The 21,696-nt window shown below is 38.5% G+C and overlaps 1 protein-coding gene across 5 annotated transcripts in view; it reads right to left on the bottom strand.

Annotated features, from left to right (window-relative positions):
- Window positions 1-5,686: 5,686 nt before the first annotated feature.
- DDX50 (DExD-box helicase 50) overlaps window positions 5,687-21,696 on the bottom strand; it is a 29,345-nt gene continuing 13,335 nt past the window's right edge. For 4 of the 5 annotated variants that reach the window (XM_072823377.1, XM_072823380.1, XM_072823378.1 and 1 more), the window contains 7 exons: window positions 14,976-15,137; window positions 14,369-14,488; window positions 13,499-13,572; window positions 13,115-13,274; window positions 10,048-10,182; window positions 8,880-8,924; window positions 5,687-6,189 (listed from right to left, as the gene is read on the bottom strand). In XM_072823377.1, the coding sequence (XP_072679478.1) occupies window positions 5,911-6,189; window positions 8,880-8,924; window positions 10,048-10,182; window positions 13,115-13,274; window positions 13,499-13,572; window positions 14,369-14,488; window positions 14,976-15,137 (975 nt within the window). In that variant the 3' untranslated portion in view covers window positions 5,687-5,910. Of the gene's footprint in view, window positions 6,190-8,879; window positions 8,925-9,854; window positions 9,913-10,047; window positions 10,183-13,114; window positions 13,275-13,498; window positions 13,573-14,368; window positions 14,489-14,975; window positions 15,138-21,696 lie in introns of all 5 variants that reach the window. The other variant, XR_012029473.1, reaches the window with a different exon arrangement.

Below are 21,696 nucleotides of genomic sequence, written 5' to 3'. Positions count from 1 at the left end.
GTACGTGAATGCTCAGTTCCGGTCTCAAGGAACCTCTGTAATGATACTGCTATAAACAGTACAGGGGCATTTTTATTATTAATAGATATTCAACAGGAGAGTAAGCACAAAACACTACTTAATGGGAAATTGTTGTCAAGGCTTATAAACTAAGTAAGTTCCTTTGTAATATACCCGCACATAGGCAAAAGGCCAAAAATCTAGAGGAAGCATGAAAGGCCCTTTCTGCCTCAAAGGTAGCCAAATTACAGTATTAAATGTAGTTATCAGTTTAAAATTCAGCAACCAGTAGAAAAAAAAATGGGTCTCGTGTATACATTTGATTGGAAATGTGAAGTTCTGTTTGAATATTGATTATGCCATAAGTTTCCTCTGATGTAGATAATGCCATGTTTTCATAAAATTGGGGAGAATTTCTATTTCAAAAAGTATTCAAACATAACACACGCACATAGTGATTCAAAAATATACACAGTAATTTCTAGATTCAAAAATCTAGCAGTAATTATCTGAGTGATATGATTATGGATGGTTTTTTATTTTCTTCCATTTGCTTCTCTATTTTTTTCAGTTTTCAACAATGGATGCACATTACTAGTATGAAAAAATATGGTTTAAAGGAACTTCGTAAGCACTACCCACAAAACAGGAAACAAAAACAATGTGAGAGGAAGCTCTCAAACATTTACACCTAAATGTGAACTCATTGTTCAAATTTCTATTGCTGAAGGGAATAAAACATACTTACAAATTTAAAAACTGAAGATCAGGGTAACTGATTTAATTAAGTTCGAATAGCTGTTAAGAGACCACACTAGGGCACAGAGTACCAAACAGGAGGCTCCGAATAGCCAAAAGGTGGAAAAATGAAAGTGCTGGACTCTATGAGGAAGGAGCAAAATAAAGGGCTGAATGCAGCCCAAGCTGAAAATTCTGCCCCCGCCTTCTTCCAGAAGGCAAGGAAAGCTATTGCTTAATCGTGTCAGGACCTCCCCCACTTTCCTTGCTAATAGGAAAGCAAGCCTTTAGCGAGTAGACCCCTAAAATCTACCTCCACTTTGCTAGCATTTACCTACATGCTTCTTTCACTCATTTCCCTGAAACCCTTCAATGGCTGTCCAAAACAAGGTCTACAAAGCCTTCCAAGATGGGACTCTTGCCTTGTTCTCATCATTGCTTTCCTCATAGTGAAGAGCCCAGCAACGACAGCTACTTATTGTTCGCCCTACTCAGGTCTTGTTTTATTAGCTTTTCCGGGCCTTTTCCTGGATGTCCATTCCCACTTCCTGTTCCTTTTACCTGACTTAATTCATGTTCAGTCATCAAATCCAAAAAGTTTTCTCTAAACCACCACCCCCACTCCTGGGCTGGACTAGGTGCCCTTTTGCAGAGCTCTCAAATTATTGCACTTAGTCATTGCCATGGACCTAAGTTTATGTGTCCATCTATTTCACTAGATTCAGAGCTCTTGCCAGGGGCAGAGACTAGATACACCTTATTCACCTTTGTGCACCATAGTGCCTGGGACGTTGTAGATGTACAACTTATTTTGACTAAATTATCAGTACTCATGCACCTTTGTAGAAATGGAGCCTCTCTTTCATCTTCAGTATAAATCCAGAGCTCACAACTACTCAAATGCAGAGTCAGCTGAGACTCCTCCCTACCTCCCCATAGTTATCTGGAACTCCATTTCCCATAATCAAAACTTCTCCCTTTCTTAATCTAGCACCGAGTCCTCCCCACACCCATTGGATTAACTGAAATCTGGCTCTTCTTGAAAAATATTCCTGCAACTTTCCCACACATATGTTGTTCATTCCCTCACATCCCATGTACTCTGGTATCAGTGTCCTTGTCTTTTCCTCAAAACCATTTCCAAATATTACTCCTTCGCTATCCGAGTAAATGCCCTTGTCCCTTGAAAGATAGGTAGCAATATCACCCTATACCCCTCCTCATTCAGGTAATTTAACCTCCACCATTCACTGATAGTTTGGCACCTGGCTTAGTCTTCCTCTCCCTCCTCAGTCCTGGAGACTTCATTGTCCACAAAAACACTCGCACTAGCTTCTCCATTCTTTAACTATCTCAATTGAAATAACCGTTACCCTCAAGAGGCCTACTACCAAACCCTGCATTTGTCTTGTTCCCAACTGCTCCACTCTTGAAATCTCAGAGTTCTAGATACAAATACATCACTCCCTTGCCCCTTCTACATTCTCCGTGTTATCAACCCCACCTCCACTTCAATCCCTAGGCAGTCTAGACTACATGGCCCATTACTCCAGTCACTATTGCCCAAGTCCTTAACATCTTCACCTAGTCATCCTTTCATCTCACAGAACAAACCCCAATCCTAGATCAATCGTCTTCCATTTCCATTCCTACAACAGAATATTGTCACTACAGAAATCACTCAAGTGCTCTAATTGTTCCCAGTACACATTCAGTCTCTAATCTCAACTGGACCCTCAAAGCTACCTGTGACCCTTAGTTTGCATAGTAAGCTCTCATCTTGTTCTACAGTTGGTACGTCAGCATTTCTACAATTTTTTTTTCTAAGATTTTATTTATTCATGAGAGACAGAGAGAGAGAAAGAGAGGCAGAGACACAGGCAGAGGGAGAAGCAGACTCCATGCAGGGAGACCGATGCAGAACTCGATCCCGGGTCTCCAGGATCACACCCTGGGTTGAAGGCGGTGCTAAACCACTGAGCCACCCGGGCTGCTCAGCATTTCTACAATTTTCTCAAATCTCCTAGCCTGCTATTTTCCTCTTCATCCTCAGCAGATGACCATGAAAGAATCCCACAAGTGCCTGGGTGGCTCAATCAGTTGAGCATCTGCTGGCTCAGGTCGTGATCTGTGTCCTAGGATTGAACCAACATAGGGCTCTCTGCTCAGTGGTGAGTCTGCTTCTCCTTCTCATTCTCTGTCTCTAATAAATATAATCTTAAAAAAAAAAATCTTAAAAAAAAAAAACCCACAGAAAGAAATAGAAGACATCAGGCAGGCAATCTGTCAACTTTTTACCTTAACACCAGCAAATTCACCGACATGATAATCACACTTTTTTTCTGGCAAAATGTTAGAGATGTGCTTCTTAGATAGCTAAGATTAAAATCTCCAGTGTGTGCTTGAGCTCATCCTTCTGAGTCTTCATAGAGATCTTGTCCCATCATATATTCTTTCTCTTCCTTGCTCCTTTCTGGTTCCTGCCCATATTAGTAGTCCATGCTCTAATTTTCTTCATCCGGGATCCCTGGGTGGCGCAGCGGTTTGGTGCCTGCCTTTGGCCCAGGGCGCGATCCTGGAGACCCCGGATCGAATCCCACGTCAGGCTCCCGGTGCATGGAGCCTGCTTCTCCCTCTGCCTATGTCTCTGCCTCTCTCTCTCTCTCTCTCTATGTGACTATCATAAATAAATAAAATTTAAAAAAAAAAATTTAATTTTCTTCATCCTTCCCCAATGCACACGTACAAAAATTTGTCATCTCATGTCCTTTCTTTTACATTCACTGTTAGCTTATTCTTCCCTATCTCACAGTCAAGTTTCTGGAAGACATGTTTGCTGTCCCTAGTTCTTGATCTCTCATTTCCTTCTGAACCCACTGCTAAATGGTTTCTACTCTCCATACTTCATTATACGGTTGCTCCCCATGTCAAATGTCTTCTTTTTTGCCAAATCGGGTGGCCATCCCAGGCGCATCTTCTGGTTCCTTGAAAGCCTCATATTCCTGGGCTTTCTACCATCTTCTTACCTCCTCTTGATGGTGATGGGATTTCCTTCTTCTGCTATGCAGTAAATACATTAGTCTCTCTGGGTTCCCTCTTTAGTCCTCTTTTCTTACTATACTTTCACTAGATAATCTCTTCCACTGCCTTAAGTACAATTAACATTTTTAAAAGCTATGCCCAAATCTTGACACCTCCAGATCTCTTTCCCGCTTCAAACGTATAAATCCAACTGCCTACTGTTTATCTCCTCTTACATCTTTTATTATCTCAAGCGCTATTTAATATTAAAATATACCCAATATTGAACTAATCATATCCTTTTCTCCCTCCCCACATAGCTTTTCTTGTTTTTCCTCCTAGCATTTTATCTCAGTGACAAAAATCTGTTTCATTCTTTTGCATCTGTCTCATCCTCCAATTCAATCAAGTACTAGTCCTAACAATTTTATTTCCTACAACTTTGGAGGTGTCTGGTTGGCTGGGTTGGAGGAGTATGTGATTCTTGATCTTGGGATCAAGTTTTGAGCCCCACACTGGGTGTACAGATTACTAAAAAGAAATAAATAAACTTAAAAAAAAAAACTAAACAAAAAACTTTGGAAATCTATCCATGTTTCTCAGTGTCACCACTGCTATTTAGCACAGTGGTTAAGAATGCAGATTCGGAAACTAGACTTACTTGGGTTTAAATCCTCACTACCCTACTTACTATCCAGCTGTGATTCTGGACAAGTAATAAGCTCTCGAATGTCTCGGTACTTATCAGTCAAAATGTTACCTAACATTAGTGCAGACCACCATCATCTACTTCAGATTACTCCAATAGCATCTTAAGAGGTTTCCTGACCTCCAGTCTGGCCCTTCTTCAATCCAGTCTCTTTGGTGTAGCCAATAATCTTTCCTAAAACACAGATCTCATCATGTTACTCCTTACTTTAAATCTTTTAATGGTTTGCCACTGTCTTCAAGAGTATGTTTAAACTTAACAATGTACACAAGCCCTTAAAATCTGGTCCCTGTTAAATACTAAATCATTCTCTCTTATGCCTATCTCTGCCTCAGTAAACCAGACTAAACTAATTGTAGGTCCTCACACTTCCTATGGCATTCTCTGGCTCTGGGTATCTGCATATGCTGTTCTCCCTGCCTGTAAACCCTCTCTCTTCTAAACTCTTCTTCCCACTATACACATACTTGCTTAGCTAAACAGATACTTTTGTTTGACTCCTTCTTTTGGGTATCACTTCTTCTAAGCCTTTCCAACTCCTAAGACTGGTTTGGTGCACCCCAACTAGGTCCTTAGCATTCCATACTTGCCTTTGGATGTTAATCTCACTCAATTGCTGACTGTAAGTTCCTTTAGGAGAGAGCTGTGCCTTGTGTACTACTAATATCCCTAGCAATTAACATAGTGATAGGCACATAGTAGACTTCAATCATTACCTGGTGAATAAATTGAGTGTACACTGCTTGCACACCCTTTTAATGAACTCTGTCTAGAATTTAAATGCTACACCTAACCAACCAAGTCACCAGTTCTACAGCCCTTGAATGTAGAAGGGATTTCTTATTTTCTACTATATATCCTATGAAAGGAATGATGTGGATAAAAATACATCACATGGGACGCCTGGGTGGCCCAGGGGTTGGGCGCCTGCCTTCGGCTCAGGTCGTGATCCCAGGATCCAGGATCGAGTCCCACATCAGGGTTCCTGCAGGGAGCCTGCTTCTCTCTCTGCCTGTGTCTCTGACTCTCTCTCAGTCCACCTCTCTCGTGAATAAATAAATAAATCTTTAAAATAAATAAATAAATAAATAAATAAATAAATAAATAAATAAATATCACATTTTGCAAAATCCAAGTAATCTCAAGTAAGACTAATTTAAGTGTCACATTTTAGAAAAACCTGTAGAAGACTACATTGACAAAATTCTTAACACATAGTGAAAAGAGACAATAAAAGGCGTTTTTTTTTTATTCAAAGGTATAACTGGATAAGTAGATTTGTTTACAACCATTCTTGTGAAATACTTTTTAAAAAAATATGACCAACTTCTTTGCAAAGAGCAGACACATACCTCAACTATGATGACCTAATTTTTGGTGGATAATGTACATGATTAGGCAGAAATAGGCAAGCTCACACTGGTAGATTAACTATCAAATACTCAGTCAAAACTCCGTTTGTGGCCCCCGCTTCTTGATCGATTTCTATTCCCACTTCGTCTTCTACCATCTTGTCGACTTCCTGACCGACTTCCCTGTCGACTCTGTCTACCGGACCGGCCACCAGATCGACCACCTGACCGGCCTGATCGGCCCGCCCGGCCACTTGACCAGCCACTCCTCTGCCTGGAGTTAGAAGATGTGTTTCCATCATAATATTCTTCAATTTCAGGTAATTTGGCTGGCAATGAAAGTATCCAGTCTGAATCATGCCACTCTGCCTATTGGGGGAATTTACAGGATTAATATAAATGCAAGATGGAAACCATAAGCAAGCATATGAGTACAGGAGATTCTTTTTTAATATCTATCATCTATTAGCTGAAGTCCATCTATCCATTAAATTTAAAGTACCTGAAACAAATCTTAAAACCAGAAAAAAGCATATTAAAAACTCATTCATTAAACTTCCTAAATTTTAGTCTTAGGAGAAACTCTCAGGCTCATTTTGAGGGTCATCATTTCATACTCAGTTTATACATTCTAAAAGTCAAACATCTGGGGTGTCTGGGTGGTTCAGTTGGTTGAGCATTTGGCTCTTGGTTTCGGCTCAGGTCCTCCTCTCAGGGTTGTGAGATGGAGCCCTGAATCAGGCTTGGTACTCAGTGGGGAGCCTGCTTGAAATTCTCCTTCTCCCTCCCTCTCTCTCTCTCTCTCCCCCTCATCCCCACTCTCACTCTCTCTCAAATAAATATATTTTTAAAGATTTTATTTGATAGAGAGAGAGAGCGCGCGCACAAGAGAAAGGGAGTGCACAAATGGGGTAGTGGCAGGCAGAGGGAGAGGGAGAAGCAGGTTTCCCAAGGAGCAAGGGGCCGGATGCAGGACTTGATCCCAGGACCCCAAAACCATGACCTAAGCCAAAGGCATATGCTTAACCAAATGAGCTACCCAGGTGCCCTCAAGTAATTTTTTTTTAAATTAAAATTAAAAAAAAAGAGCACTGATTTCTCAGTATGAAACAAGCAGGCCATCATTATTAATAAGTAGTGCATTGCTTTCAGTAGTTATATTGACAGAAGCAAGAATTGAGAGCTAATGATGGAGACTAAAAACCTGTCAACATAGCTGAAGATGAAAATATGTAGCCACTGGGAATAATTTGGTGTTGGGAGTAAACAATCCAAGATGTGCGAATTAGCAGCTCAAGAGCATCACTACATTAGATCTTATTAACTATTCTTCACTGTGAACATGAGTTGCCAAGGAAACTGAATATTAAAATACCCTGTTGAAGGGCATCTGGGTGGCTCAGTTGGTTGAACATCTACCTTCGGCTCAGGTTATGATCATAGGGTTCCTAGATTGGCCCTGCTTTGGGCTCCCTTTTCAGTGGGGAGTCTGCTTCTCCCTCTTCCTCTGCCCTTGGTTCGTGCTTTCTCACCTCTCTCTCTCTCACAAAACACACACACACACACGTATGTGTATATAATACCTGTTGGTAAGAATGAGCAGAGACAAACACACATACCACTGGTGGCAATATATAACCAAAGCCTTGAAAATGCACAAACTTTCTGGCCAAGTAGTCATCTTAACAAATTTATCTTAGGGGTGCCTGGGTGGCTCAGTCAGTTAAACTACTAACTGTTGATTTTGGTTCAGTAATGGTCTCAGGGTCATAAGATCAAGCCCCAAGTTGGGCTTCATACGTGACAGAGTCTGCTTGAGGATTCTCTCTCTTCATCTGCCCCTCTCCTTGCTTATGCACACACGCTTTCTAACAGACAAATAAATCTGTTTAAAAAGTGTCCCTAATTAGGTATGTGGAACTATTTATGGTTGAAATGATAGAATACCTACAATTTGTTTCAAAAAAAATACATACAACTCTTAAACTCCTTCATCTATTTCACCCAACCTGCCACCCACCTCCCCTCTGGCAACTATGAGTTTGTCTCTGTATTTAAGAGTCTGTTTTTTTGTCTTTTTTCTTTGTTCATTTGTTTTATTTCTTAAATTCCATATATGAGTGAAGTCATATGGTATTTGTTTTTCTTTGCCTTAATCTTACTTTGTGTAAAATAAAAAATTATAAAAATTTATTTAAGCATACTGGGTGTCATATGGAAGTACTGAATCACTGTGTTGTATACCTGAAACTAATGTAACACTGTATGTTAACTATACTGGAATTTTAAAGTTTATTTAAGCTAAATAAAATATTGTCACTTTCACCCATAATATGAATGAGAAAGAGACAAAGCTGAGTTTGGAAAAAAAAAAAATACAGGAGAGTGGGAAAATGGATGGAAGTGAAATGAAACCATGAAACAAACTGGGCATGAGCTGATCACTGTTGCAGCTGGGTGATTGGTACATGAATATTCATTATGCAATTCTTTTTTTTTTTCTTTTTTAAAGATTTTATCTATTCATTCATGAGAGACACACAGAGAGAGAGGGCAGAGACACAGGCAGAGGGAGAAGCAGGCTCCATGCAAGAAGAGCCCAACGTGGGACTCAATCCCAGGACTCCAGGATCATGCCCCGGGCTAAAGGCAGGCACTAAACTGCTGAGCCACCCAGGGATCCCTTGCAATTCTATTTTTTATATTTAAAATTATTTATAATAAAAAATGTTTTAAATTATGATATAGACTAGATATATTACATTAAGGAATGTTAATTGATTTAGGCATCATAATGATATTGTCATTTTTCATTTTTAAAGATTTTATTTATTTATTCATGAGAGACACAGAGAGAGAGAGGCAGAAACATACGCAGAGGGAGAAGCAGGCTCCATGTAGGGAGCCCGATGCAGGACTCAATCCCCAGGCTCCAGGATCACGCCCTGAGCCAAAGGCAGATGCCCAACTGCTGAGCCACTCAGGCATCCCTCGTTTTTTTTAATTCCTATTTTTTAGAGAGACACTCAATTATTTAACAGATGAAAATTTTCAAATACCTGTAACCTTTCTGACTCAGTTGTGGGAACATCAAAACAAACACCCTAAAAGCAAAATGAAAACATTTTTATTCAAATGCAAACCAGTTAATTTTTTACCAGTACACTAATAGTTGCTAATTATATAGTAGGTACAAAAAAAAAAAAAAAGATAAGGTGTGCCCTATGAATGTTTATAAGATTAAAACAGCTAACATATAATAATGCATGACACAGAGTAGCTGCTTATTGTATTTTCTAAATCTGAAAAGTAAACTAATAGGAATCTACTACTACTATTACTAAGAATCTAGAGTATTCTCTAGAAAAGTTCTTGTAGACACTGTAATGCTTAATAATATATAAATCCCTTGAAAAATTTAGTGCCAAAAAGTTTCTATTTTAAAGAGGTGTAGTGTTTATCAGACAGTAAGAATGATGTAACCCAGGATGTTTCTTCTTTGGTCCTGGTTGCTAATAAATTAAAAGTTAATTTAATTCTCAAGTACGACAACTAGTTTGGCCTAAGGATCTTGTTATATTTTCTCTCCTTTCCATAATTTTTCTGAATGAGTGTATTTGTCTCATACTTGCCACAAAACTTGATGGTAATAGTAAACTTTGAGATGAAAATAAACAATCAAATTAATAAATTCTAGGCTAGAATAAACCCATATAGTAAAGTTAGATGAATAAATATAACATCTTCTCTAAAACCATTAAAGAAACAAAATCATTAAGATTAGAGATGTTTTTAACTTTGCTACTTCAAAAATGATACTTAATTTATTTCATTATCCTCATTAACAACCAACAGGCCCCTCTAAAGTCAATATTGCCTATTCTCTAATATTAATAGAGCTGTTTAGCTATTGAAATTGTAAGCTAGTTAGTCATGAAGTAAAACACCACATGCAACCACACACAATCTGTATACAGGAGCAGAAACTTAGGTAACTTAGATAACTATTACACAAACTAAGCAAAATGACTTACAGCTTTCTAGAGGAACGGGTTATTTACATAAGTCCCCAAATTCACAACTGGAAACACACTATCACACAGAGAAAACTGTATTATTCATCCCATTAGACTTCAAAAAAAGAAAGAAGGAACAAAATCTGATCTTTAAAAACATTTACAGTAGTTGATTATAAAAGCTTTTTATTTTAATTCTAGAAAAACCTACCATATTTCCTTTTAGGAGGCACATTCTGGTAATTTGGGACACAGCATTACTACTCAGCTTTCTGTTAAGTTCTTTCCATGCACAGCTGACATCCTGTATTTCTTCTGGGCTTTCCAGAGTCATGGTGACAAATCCCTTAAGAAATAAAAGTCACATCATCTTTGAAAAAAAAAAAAAGCAGCAGCAGCAGGACAATGAAGTTCTAACTCTGCAGCCCTTAATGACTTCACTGTACATTTCTCATGAACCATTAGTATAACATGGCTGCTAAAAAAAAACTTCTTTAAAACCATATTAATAGAAGACTAACGTTTACAGATCATTGAAAAAAACATTCTTTGTATTTCTGTAAAGACTACGTATTTAATTCTAACTATCATGCTTTGAGAAATAAACTACAGCATCAGAGAAAAAGATAAAGTAATAAAGAACAAAGGAAATGCTGAAAGAGTCAAAGTTAGCTTGGGGTAAAACAAGAGGACATTTAATCTCTCTAAACTTTTGAAGAACTATCGTATAACCAAAAATTACTTGTTCTATAAAACTTCACTGGACTGCAAAAGGATCAACATGAAGACAATATAAGGAGGGATTCATCTAATAATTTTGTTTTTGGGGGCACCTGGGTAGCTCAGTGGTTGAGCGTCTGCCTTCGGCTCAGGTTGTGATCCTGGGGTCTTCTATGTCTCTGCCTCTCTGTGGGCCTCATAAATAAATAAATAAATAAATAAATAAATAAATAAATAAATAAAATATTTTAAAAATATAATATATTTTTTAAGTTAGCTCTATGCCTAACACGGGGCTTGAACTCACAAACCTGGGATCAAGAGCTGTATGCTCTACTGACTGAGCCAGTCAGGTGCCCCTCATCTAACAAATATCTAATGAGTGTCCCCTACGTATGTGCCAGAGACTGTAGAGATTCAGCAGTAAGTAGTCCTTTCTCTCATGTGGGTTACATTCTAGTGTTGGGGGTGGGCATGGTGGGGACAAGGTGGGGTAGACTGTAAACAAATAAGCAAATACATAAAATGCCAAACAGTAATAAGCATCATGAAGAAAAATAAAGCAGGGCAAGGGAATAGAGTTTAAAGGGAAAGGTAAGCTATTTTAGACAGGGTGATTAGGAAAGACCTCTCTAATATGCTGATATTTGGATACCTAAATAAGGTGAAGGAGGAAGCCATGTGGTAAAAAGAACGAATATCTGAAACAGTGCAAGTGCAAAGGTCCTGTGCAGGAGGTTTATGTTTGAGTAACAAGTAGGTTAGGGTAGCTAAAACAACCAAGGATAGAGTGGTAAGAAATGGGTCAAAGAAGTACCAAGGGGAAGACCTTGTAGGACACTGATGATAAAGACTTTGGATTTTGGTTTAACTATAAAAGAAATTTCAAACCCATTAATAAACAGCTTCTGAAGTATTTAATGAGAAGTTAGATGACCCATCTGCCAAAGAGGGATTCTTTTATTAGGTAAGGGCTGGGAATAAATGATCTCTTAGGTACTCCTGAGCTCTAAAGGCTATCTTATTATTTTCCTAAAAGATATGGTTTAAGTATTTTCTTAAGAAGTATTTGGTGGTCGGGGGGGTGGTGGTGGGCACCTGAGTGGCTCAGTTGGTTAAGTATCTGCCTTCGGCTCAGGTCATGATTTCAGGGTCTTGGGATTAAACCCCACATTGGGCTCCCTGCTCAGTGGGGAGTCTGCTTCTCCCTCTCCCCCCACTCATGTTCTCCCTCTCAAATAAATAAATAAAACCTTAAAAAAAAAACAAACAAAATAAAGATACACAGTGCAGTGGGCGGGGGGCGGCGCGGCTGGATGGCTCAGTCAGTTAAGATATCCAACTCTTGGGATCCCTGGGTGGCTCAGCGGTTTAGCGCCTGCCTTTGGCCCAGGGCGTGATCCTGGAGTCCGGGGATCAAGTACCACATCGGACTCCCAGCATGGAGCCTGCTTCTCCCTCCTCCTGTGTCTCTGTCTCTCTCTCTCTCTCTCTCTATCATAAATAAGTAAATAAATCTTAAAAAAAAAAAAAAAAAAAAAGATATCCAACTCTTGGTTCTGGCTCAGGCCCTGGTCTTGGGATCATGAGACAGAGCCCTAGATCAGGCTCTGCACTGAGTGTGTAGGCTGCTCGGGATCCTCCCTCTCTCCCACTGCTCACACTCTCTCTTTTATTCTACCTCCTTATTCTACCATAACTTCATGTGTTGGGGGGGGGTGGACACATGAAGGAAGTTACTCCCAGCAAAATGACATTTCACTAAACTGTTAACACTTGCCAGATTGAAAACATCACACACCCCAGATGTACTCATTTATATTACACCAAATAGTCGCATGCAAGTTTACCAACCCTGATCTTTTTGTTCTCCTCTCCTACCAGCTCTCTTTCTCCCAATTTCTCTGTCCCCACCCAGACATCAGGGAAATTTCTTGCTGAGATGTCCTGTCATCCAGGGACTCTCTTCACTTATACCATGATGAGTAATAAATCTTTGAACTACTTGCAACCAATGGGTCTGGTGTGGTTTGTTTTGACATCTGATACTGACCCAGCAGGGGTCTGAGTCAGATGGTGTCAACACGACACACACACCCCATCCCCATGCACATATCCCCTCCACATATACAGGCAATCCTTACTTTGCATGGTAATGTGTTAAGTGCACAGAATCTAAGCTCTGATTTGCATGGTTCCATGGCAACTTGCAAAATAAAGAATAGGATCTGGTGTGTTTCAGTTGATACAGTACTGTGCAGGGATGCCTGGGTGGTTCAGCAGTTGAGTGTCTGCCTTTGGCCCAGGGCGTGATCCTGGAATCCCGGGATCAAGTCCCACATCGGGCTTCCTGCATGGAGCCTGCTTCTCCCTCTGCCTATGTCTCTGCCTCTCTTTCTCTGTGTCTCTCATGAATAAATAAATAAAAATTTAAAAAACAACAACACAGTACTGAACAAAGTGAAAGTTTTCTGCTTTTCTTTCTAGATAGATGGATTATTTATGGTTCAATGTTAATCTTTTCTCAACCATATTAGGATTTTCTCACAGATTTCTACCTTATCAGAGGTGATCAAAGATCGTGGTTCAAAACTTGATGCACCAGAGATGTGGGCTAATGCTGCAGCCAATGCATCCACTGCCCCTTTCTCTTCTATCAGTCTCTGAGCTGATGGTCGGAAAAAATCAACAGCAGCATAAGAAACGGAAGCCAGAGACCTATGGTTTAAAAATAGTAAATTTTCTTGGTCAAGATAAATGTAAAAAATTAAAGATAAGAGAATGAATGGGAAAAGAAAGAGCAACGTTTTCGTATTTTAATATAACTAAAAGTCTGCTGGTAAAACTGGTGATTAAGTTTTCTGATATTTGAACTAGGAGAGCTTAAAGATGAATAGCCTAATACAAAAGAAAAACTTATTCAGCAAGGTCAGAAAGCATACCTGATGGCATCCATGCTTTTAGATTTAACTAAATCCATTGTAGAAGGAACACCTACACGTTTAAAAGTAATTCCCTGAAAATGAAAGAATTACATTAAAGAAAAATGGAAGTCTTTACAATTAATTCCTAAATTCATATAGTTTGTTGAATTTCCATTTCTTGGACTTAAAGATTTCCAAGCCCCAGTAGATCAAAAGACCTGCTTTTTCTAACAAATCAATTACAAATTCTAGGAAGAGAAAAAAAAAATTTAATTGCTCTTAGTTACAATCATGAAATTTCACTTGCAAAATAAAGCTGATTCCAAAAAAGGAAATAAGATGCTGATTACCTCTATCAACTTTTTTTATTACCCTATCTCATTTCACAAACTAGGTGAAATAGTGTTTAAAACACGAATCATGAAAACAGGGAAAAATGTAAAATACCACACACAAAAAAATACAGGCCACAAAAATTGTATATAATTTCTTATAGAAACTGGCCATTGTATCATTATTCAATAAAACTTAACAAATACACCAAGACTATGGCACAGTCACCCTTTTACAAAGCTGGACTATGAGATACTGAAATCACAATACACTTCTGATTTTAGAATCAAGGGAGAAATTCAAGGGAAAAATGAGAAAGTCAGCTCTTCTGTCTTCACAATAAAAGCTGTATCAAAACAAAGTCTTAAAAAAAAAAAAAAAAAAAAACCAAAGTCTTGCAGCTCATATAAATTTAGCTCTCCACATGCTTCACATCCAAATGCAGCTTAAACTGAGAAAAGTTATAAGGATCTATTTGTGAGAACAAATATAAAAAGTGCTCTTTTCTATGGCACCGTTTAGATAATAAGTCTGAAATAATTTAACTGTACTTACTGCTTTTTGCTCCACATATCTTAGTTGACCTCTTTCTCTTGGTTGATAAAAACATATGCAAATCCCTGTCCGGCCAGCTCTACCTGTGCGTCCAGAACGATGAATATAGGACTCAACATCCTGAAAATAAAAGAGGCAATACTTTTTTAAAAATCTAGCAAAAAAAAAAAAAGAAATCTGACAAGTTACACAGTCATTGCAACATCCAAATAATAAAGCTAACAATAGCAAAACTACTAGTATCAATAATAATATTTTTATTTCAATCTATTGCTCTTTCAACAACCCAAAGAACTTTTACACTAAAATTTTTTAATAAAAGGAATAGCAGTTAAAATCTTTTTATCCACCTCATCCCAGGGCTCTTTATGTGACAATTTTTTATAATCCCCTTGTATGATTCCATGCTTCAATTCCAAATAAAGAAGTGAATCATTTGCTAAGGCATCAGATTCTGGCCACTTTAACACTGCATTAATAAATTTAAAAAAAAGGCTAACAGCAAGAACAGATAACATATTTTTCATATCCCAAGCAATATCTTATAAATAAAATGGCAATTTACACAGCTATTCTTGTATTCCCTAAATAAAATCTTATTTCTTACCTGGGGAGGAGAACTTTGAATCACTAGGTCAACCTCAGGAATGTCCAAACCACGAGCAGCCACATTGGTTGCCACCAAAACTTTAAAACTACCTTCTCTGAAGCCTTTCAGTGTAATTTCTCTTTGTGACTGTGCAATGTCTCCATGTAAACACTGGGCATTCTATTTGAAAAAAGGAAAAGGTACAACTCACACTTGGAATTGATAGCACCCTAACATAACACCATGCAGTCTGTGTTATTTTTAAAATTTTTTTTTTTTTTTTTTTTAAGTAATCTCTATACCCAACATGGGACTCAAATGTTTGGAGTCCAAAATCTAGAATCGGATGTTCCACTGACTGAGCCAAACCAGGTGCCCCAATGTTCTTATTTTCTGATCATTATAGCAATGCATGTTTATTATTCAAAAAGATCAAACATAAAAAAAAAAAAAAAAAAAAAAAAAAAAAAGATCAAACATTACAGAAAATATCTAACACAAAATGTAAAAGCTTTCCTTAAAATTAGCCTCCTAATAATTCACTAACAGTTTGGTGACTATTACTCCAGGTATTTTTTTTTTTAAGATTTTTTTTTTTTTTCATGAGAGAGACAGAGAGAAGCAGAGACACAGGCAGAGGGAGAAGCAGATTCCTCGCAGGGAGCCCAATGCGGGACTTGATTCCCAGACCCAGGATCATGCCCTGAGCCAATAGCAGACACTCAACTGCTGGCCACCCAGGTGTCCCCTACTCCAGATATTAAAAAACAAAAACCAGATAAAAAAAACCCACCCACACACAATCCACACGAAACAGCATACACTGTAATTTTATGTATTTACTTATAAAATGGGATCATACCATATAATAGCACTGTTTTGAAGCCTGCTCTACAAATTTTCTTAGCCATTTTTCCACATCTATAGATATAACTCTACTTCATTTTTTTAAACTATATGATTTCATCATATGGATGTAGTACCATTTATTTCAGCAATATCCTACTGATGACCATTTGAGTCATATCTAAGTTTTCACCTTTAGGAACAATACCAGAAGAAACAACATTGTACTTATGTCTCTGGACCCCTCAGTATATGTGTATTTCAGTAGGACACATATCTAGAAGGTGAATTTCTGGGTCAAAAATTATGAATATTTAACATTTTAACAGTGACTGCAAAACTGTGTTGTAAGAAGAGGTTTTGGGGAAAGGGGCACAGTGGCTGGCTCAGCGGCAAGAGCATGCAACTCTCAATCTCAGGGTCATGAGTTCGAGCACCATGTTGAGTACAGAGATTATGTAAATAAATACATTAATAAAAAAGGTTGCGCCCATTTACTCTTCAACATTTATGAGTCTTTGTTTCATCTTACCCTACATACTCCATATATTATGAATCATTATAACCTTTGCGAAGCTAAAGAGGCAAAAATGATTTCCTAATGTTGTTTTAATTTACATTTCTGTAATATTTAGCAAAGCTGAACCTATTTTTATACAATTTATATATTATCTTCTATTCTGAAAATAATTTTCCTGTTATAAACAAATTTTCTGGTATTCTAGCCACTATTAAAATTCAAAAGTTTGGGGGGATCCCTGGGTGGCTCGGGGATTTGGCGCCTGCCTTTGGCCCAGGGTGTGATCCTGGGGTCCCGGGATCGAGTCCCACGTCAGGCTCCCTGCATGGAGCCTGCTTCTCCCTCCTCCTGTGTCTCTGCTTCTCTCTCTCTATATATATATCTATCATAAATACATACATACATACATACATAAATCTTAAAAAAAAATTCAAATGTTCAGGCAGCCCAGGTGGCTCAGTGGTTTAGCGCTGCCTTCAGCCCAGGGCCTGATCCTGGAGACCCGGGACTGAGTCCCATGTCAGGCTCCCTGCATGGAGCCTGCTTCTTCCTCTGCTGCTCTCGCTTTCTCTCTCTGTGCTTCTCGTGAATAAATAAAAAACAAAATCTTATAAATAAATAAATAAATAAATAAATAAATAAATAAATAAATAAATAAATAAAATTCAAAGGTTCAGGGGAGCTTGCGTGGCACAGCTGGCTGAGTGGCTGACTCTTGGTTTCCACTCAGGTCATGATCTCAGGGTCCTGTGGTTAAGCCCCACATCAGGCTCTGTGCTCAGCGCAGTCTGCTTGAGACTCTTTCTCCCTCTTATTCTGCCCTTCCTCCCTGCTTGTTCTCTCTAAAATAAATAAAATCTCTAAAAATTTTTTTTTAATTCTTTAAAAGTTCATAACAATGATTTAACCCTTACCGTACCCAAACCTTAGTAACTAAGCCTAATGCATTCATAAGTGAATTCACCAAGTACTTGTTATGTACCAGATTCTGGAACAATCATAAAGAAACAACCCTGGAAGAGTCAAGTTGACAGGCATTCTCACTACAGTATGGTATGTACTATAACCAGGTGCAGAGTGCTACTGGAATACTTAAGAGGGAAACTTTGTTTAAGGGGAAGGCAGCACTGAAGGTGAGACCTGACAGATAATAAGGAACTAGTAGGTAAAAAGGAGCCCAGGAGAGGCTCGATCCCACCACCCTGAGATCATGACCTGAGCTGAAATCAAGAGCTGGATGCTTAACCAACTGACCAACCAATTGCCCCATTAATATCACTTTTTAAAAGGGAAACATGGGCAAAGAAACATTAAGTGACTTGCTCAAGGTTACACAGCAAGTAATACAACTGGGATTTAAACCCTAATATGTTCTACTCCAAAGTCTGTGATATTAATCACTACGCTCACGAAGAATACACTGAGTGAGAAGAAACAAATACAGAGGTTAGATCTGTGAGGAATGCCAGGATTTAAAGTTTGAACAAGAAAGTCAGCAAGGCAAGTTCTCCCTATGAGATAAAACAATAACTTCTGCAACACTGCTGCTGCTGAGTATTCTAAAGCAGTGACAGGAGGGGTGCCTGGGTTGCTCAGTTAAGCATCTGCCTTTGGCTCAGGTCATGATCCCAGAGTCCCAGGATGGAGCTCCAAGTCAGGCACCCTGCTTCTTCTCCCCCTGCCCCTCTCCCTGCTCATGCTCTTCTCTCAAATAAATAAGTAAAATCTTTTCTAAAATTAAAAAATAAAGAAGTAACAAGAAAGGTAGAAAGGTAAATCAACTACCCTCTATCACTGTCACTATTTAGCATCCATGTATACTGTATACAAAACTAAAACTATATAGTTAGTTAAAATGATGGGAAAGATGTTGACAGCACAGTCTTTGAACTTCCACTTCTCACATAAAAACAGAGCAATTAGGATAGTAAACTTAAAAATCCACAGACATCTACAACAAAAAAGACAAGTATTTTCACGATTTTCAAAACATGAGCAGGTAGGGACAAGACCTGTATATATGGCGGGGGGCGGGGGGTGTTTCCTGCTCCTAAGAACACATACTCCTCGAAAAGCACAATGGGCCAATTTGAGGATAGCAGTTGAAACTAGGAGCGTTTTTGTACATGGAAGGGTGACTGTGAGGATCGAGAGGTAAGGTCTGAAGGAAGCTGGAGAAGTCTGGACCCTTATGAACTTTCAAAACTAACAAGTCAGTGCTTCCTTGCCAGAACAAAAAGGCTCACAGTGAGGAGAAAGAGCTGGAGCTAGGATCCAAACTGAGGATGCCAGGGATCACAGAAGCAAAGGAACAGAAGATTCAGAGAAAAGTGAGGGAAAAGACAGCCAGAGCTCACAAAGCAGGAGATTTTTTTTAAAAACAGCTTTATTGAGATATAATTTACACACCAAACACTAACAGAAGAAGTAGCTCTAGACCTGTGAGGCTTGAAAACTATTCTGACCCAAGCCTCCCCATTTAAAGTTCATAAAGATTAACCTCACCCAAGGGGTGTCTGGCTGGCTTAGTCAGTAGAGCATGTGATTCCTGATCTTAGGGTTGTGAGTTTGAGCCCCAAGTTGAGTGTAGAGATTATTTAAAAATCAAATCTTAAAAGATTAATTTCACCTAAAAATGAGGAACACAAAAGATCAGTTTCCAACACACACACACAGAAATCCAATTAAAAAATGGGCAGAAGACATGAACATATATACAGATGTTCAACAGATACATGAAAAGATGCTTAATGTCACTCACCACCAGGGAGATGCAAGTCAACATTACAATGAGATATCACCTGTCAGAATGGCTAAAATCAAAAACAAAGAAACGGCAAGTATGGGGAGGATGTACAGAAAATGGAACCCTTGTGTTACACTATTAGTGGGAACACAAATTGGCACAGCCATTGTGGAAAACAGTATAGAGGTTCCCCAAAAAGTTAAAAATAGAACTACCCTATGATCCAGTAATTGCACTACTGGATATTCACCTCAAAAATACAAAACACTAATTCAAAGGGATACATGCATCCTTATGTTTACTGCAGCACTATTTACAACAGCCAAACCATGGAAGCAGCCCAAGTGTCCACTGACAGATGAATAAATAAAGAAGATATGGTATGCATATACAATAAAGTATTACTTAGCCATAAAAAAAAGAACGAAATCTTGTTGCCATTTGCAACATGGTGGAGTAGAGAGCATAATGCTAAATGAAATAAGTCAGAGAAGGACAAAAATGATTTTACTCATACATGGAATTTAAGAAACAAAACAAACGAACAAAGGAAAAAACAAAAAAGGGAGAAAGATAAACCAATAAACACACTCTTACCTATAGTTAAGAGAGAACAAACAGATGGTCACCAGAGGGGAAGACAGAGGGGTGAAACAGGTGATGTGGATTAAAAAGTACACTCATCATGATGAGCACACGAAGTAATGTATAGAATTGGTGAATCACTTTACTGTATACCTAGAACTAATATAACACTGTATGTTAACTATACTGGAATTGGGATGCCTGGGTGGCTCAACGGTTGAGTGCCTCCCTTCCGCTCAGGGCGTGATCCTGGCAGGGAGCCTGCTTCTCCCTCCACCTTTGTCTCTACCTGTCTCTCTCTGTGTCTCTCATGAATAAATAAATAAATTAAAAAAAAAAAAACTATACTGGAATTAAGCTGAAAAACTTAAAAAAAATCGCAGTTGAATCCCACAAAAAGTAATCAGAGACAGAAAAAAATAGGCAGAATAATAAACCCATAAATCATGAAAGAACTCTAGAAAGGCATGCCCACAAAGCAAATGAAAAGTATAGCATTATATTTCTGAATAAGCCAAGAGGAATTTTTTAAGATTTTATTTCTTTGGGAGACAGAGAGAGAGACTGCACAAGCAGGGAGATGCAGAGGAAGAGGGAGAAGCAGGCTCTTCGCTGAGCAGGGAGCCTGATGCAGGGCTTGATCCCAGAACCCTGGGATCATGACCCAAGCTGAAGGCAGACGCTTAACAGACTGAGTCACCCAGGCACCCTAAGCTAAGAGAAATTTTTAAATGATAAATGAAAAAAACAAGAAAAGTCAAAATGAGAAAAACAAAAAAAATGAGGTGAAATGACTCAACAAAGAAGTAGAAATAAAGACTTTTCACAAATGATGACTTTATCGGAGTGAATACAAGATTGAACAAACATTAAGAACTAATGCTTTAGGGGATCCCTGGGTGGCTCAGCGGTTTAGCGCCACCTTCGGCCCAGGGCGTGATCCTGGAGACCCGGGATCGAGTCCCACGTCACGCTCCCTGCATGGAGCCTGCTTCTCCCTCTGCCTGTGTCTCTGCCTCTCTCTCTCTCATGAATGAATAAATAAAATCTTAAAAAAAAAAAAAAAGAACTAATGCCTTAAAAATAGGAAATCTTGAGAAAGTGAAATAAAGAGATGAAAGGGATTTGAGATAAGGTAACAAAGAGAGGAAGAAAAAGAAATCAACATGCACAAAGAGTTCCTAAAGAAAAAAAGAAAAAAAGCAATCAAACCAAATACCAAAATATTATAATTCAAGATAATTTTGCCGAAATATTAAAGAATATATTTGAAGCTACAGTGCACCTGCAAAAAATGACCATGAACATGCCAAATAACATTCTAATAAAATAGTGCGGAGCCTAATGTGGGGCTCTTTCTCACAACCACATAAGATAGAACCTGAGCAGAAACCAAGAGTCAGATGCTTAACCAACTGAGCCACCCAGGCGCCCCTGATTTTTAAAGAAAAATTTAAAAAATCTTTTGCCTAAAGGCAAAATCTCTTTTAAAAAAAATTTATTTATTTATTCATAAGAGATAGAGAGAGAGAGAGAGAGAGAGGCAGAGACACAGGCAGAGGGAGAAGCAGACTCCATGAAGGGAGCCTGACACAGAACTCCATCCCGGGTCTCCAGGATCAGGCCCTGGGCCGCCTTCAGCTAAACCGCTGAGCCACCCGGGCTGCCCAAGGCAAAATCTTACAAGGAAACAAAATCAGACTGGAATGAAACTTTTTATAAAATGCTTTACTCAAAAAACAATGGCAAATATATTTAAGATATTGAAGGTAAGAAAATATGAACCAAGAATTTTAATATCCAGCCCAATGATTTTTGGGTATATATTTACAAACATGCCATTATCAACAGGCAGTATGATTTCCATAGCCCTTCTTCAGGAATCTACTGAGTAACAAGTCACCAACAACACAAATGATTGGACAGACATTGACATAGATTGATAGCATTACTATCAATGGATGTTAATTAGTATCAAAAAAAGAGCAAGAACTACACATTATATACATCTATGACCTAGTTTTGCCCTAAATAAACAAACG

The sequence above is a fragment of the Canis lupus genome, chromosome 4, assembly GCF_048164855.1.
Source record: "Canis lupus baileyi chromosome 4, mCanLup2.hap1, whole genome shotgun sequence".
NCBI lineage: Eukaryota > Metazoa > Chordata > Mammalia > Carnivora > Canidae > Canis > Canis lupus.
Note: the sequence above shows the minus strand (reverse complement) of the source record. Positions and strands in the feature narration are given on the sequence as shown.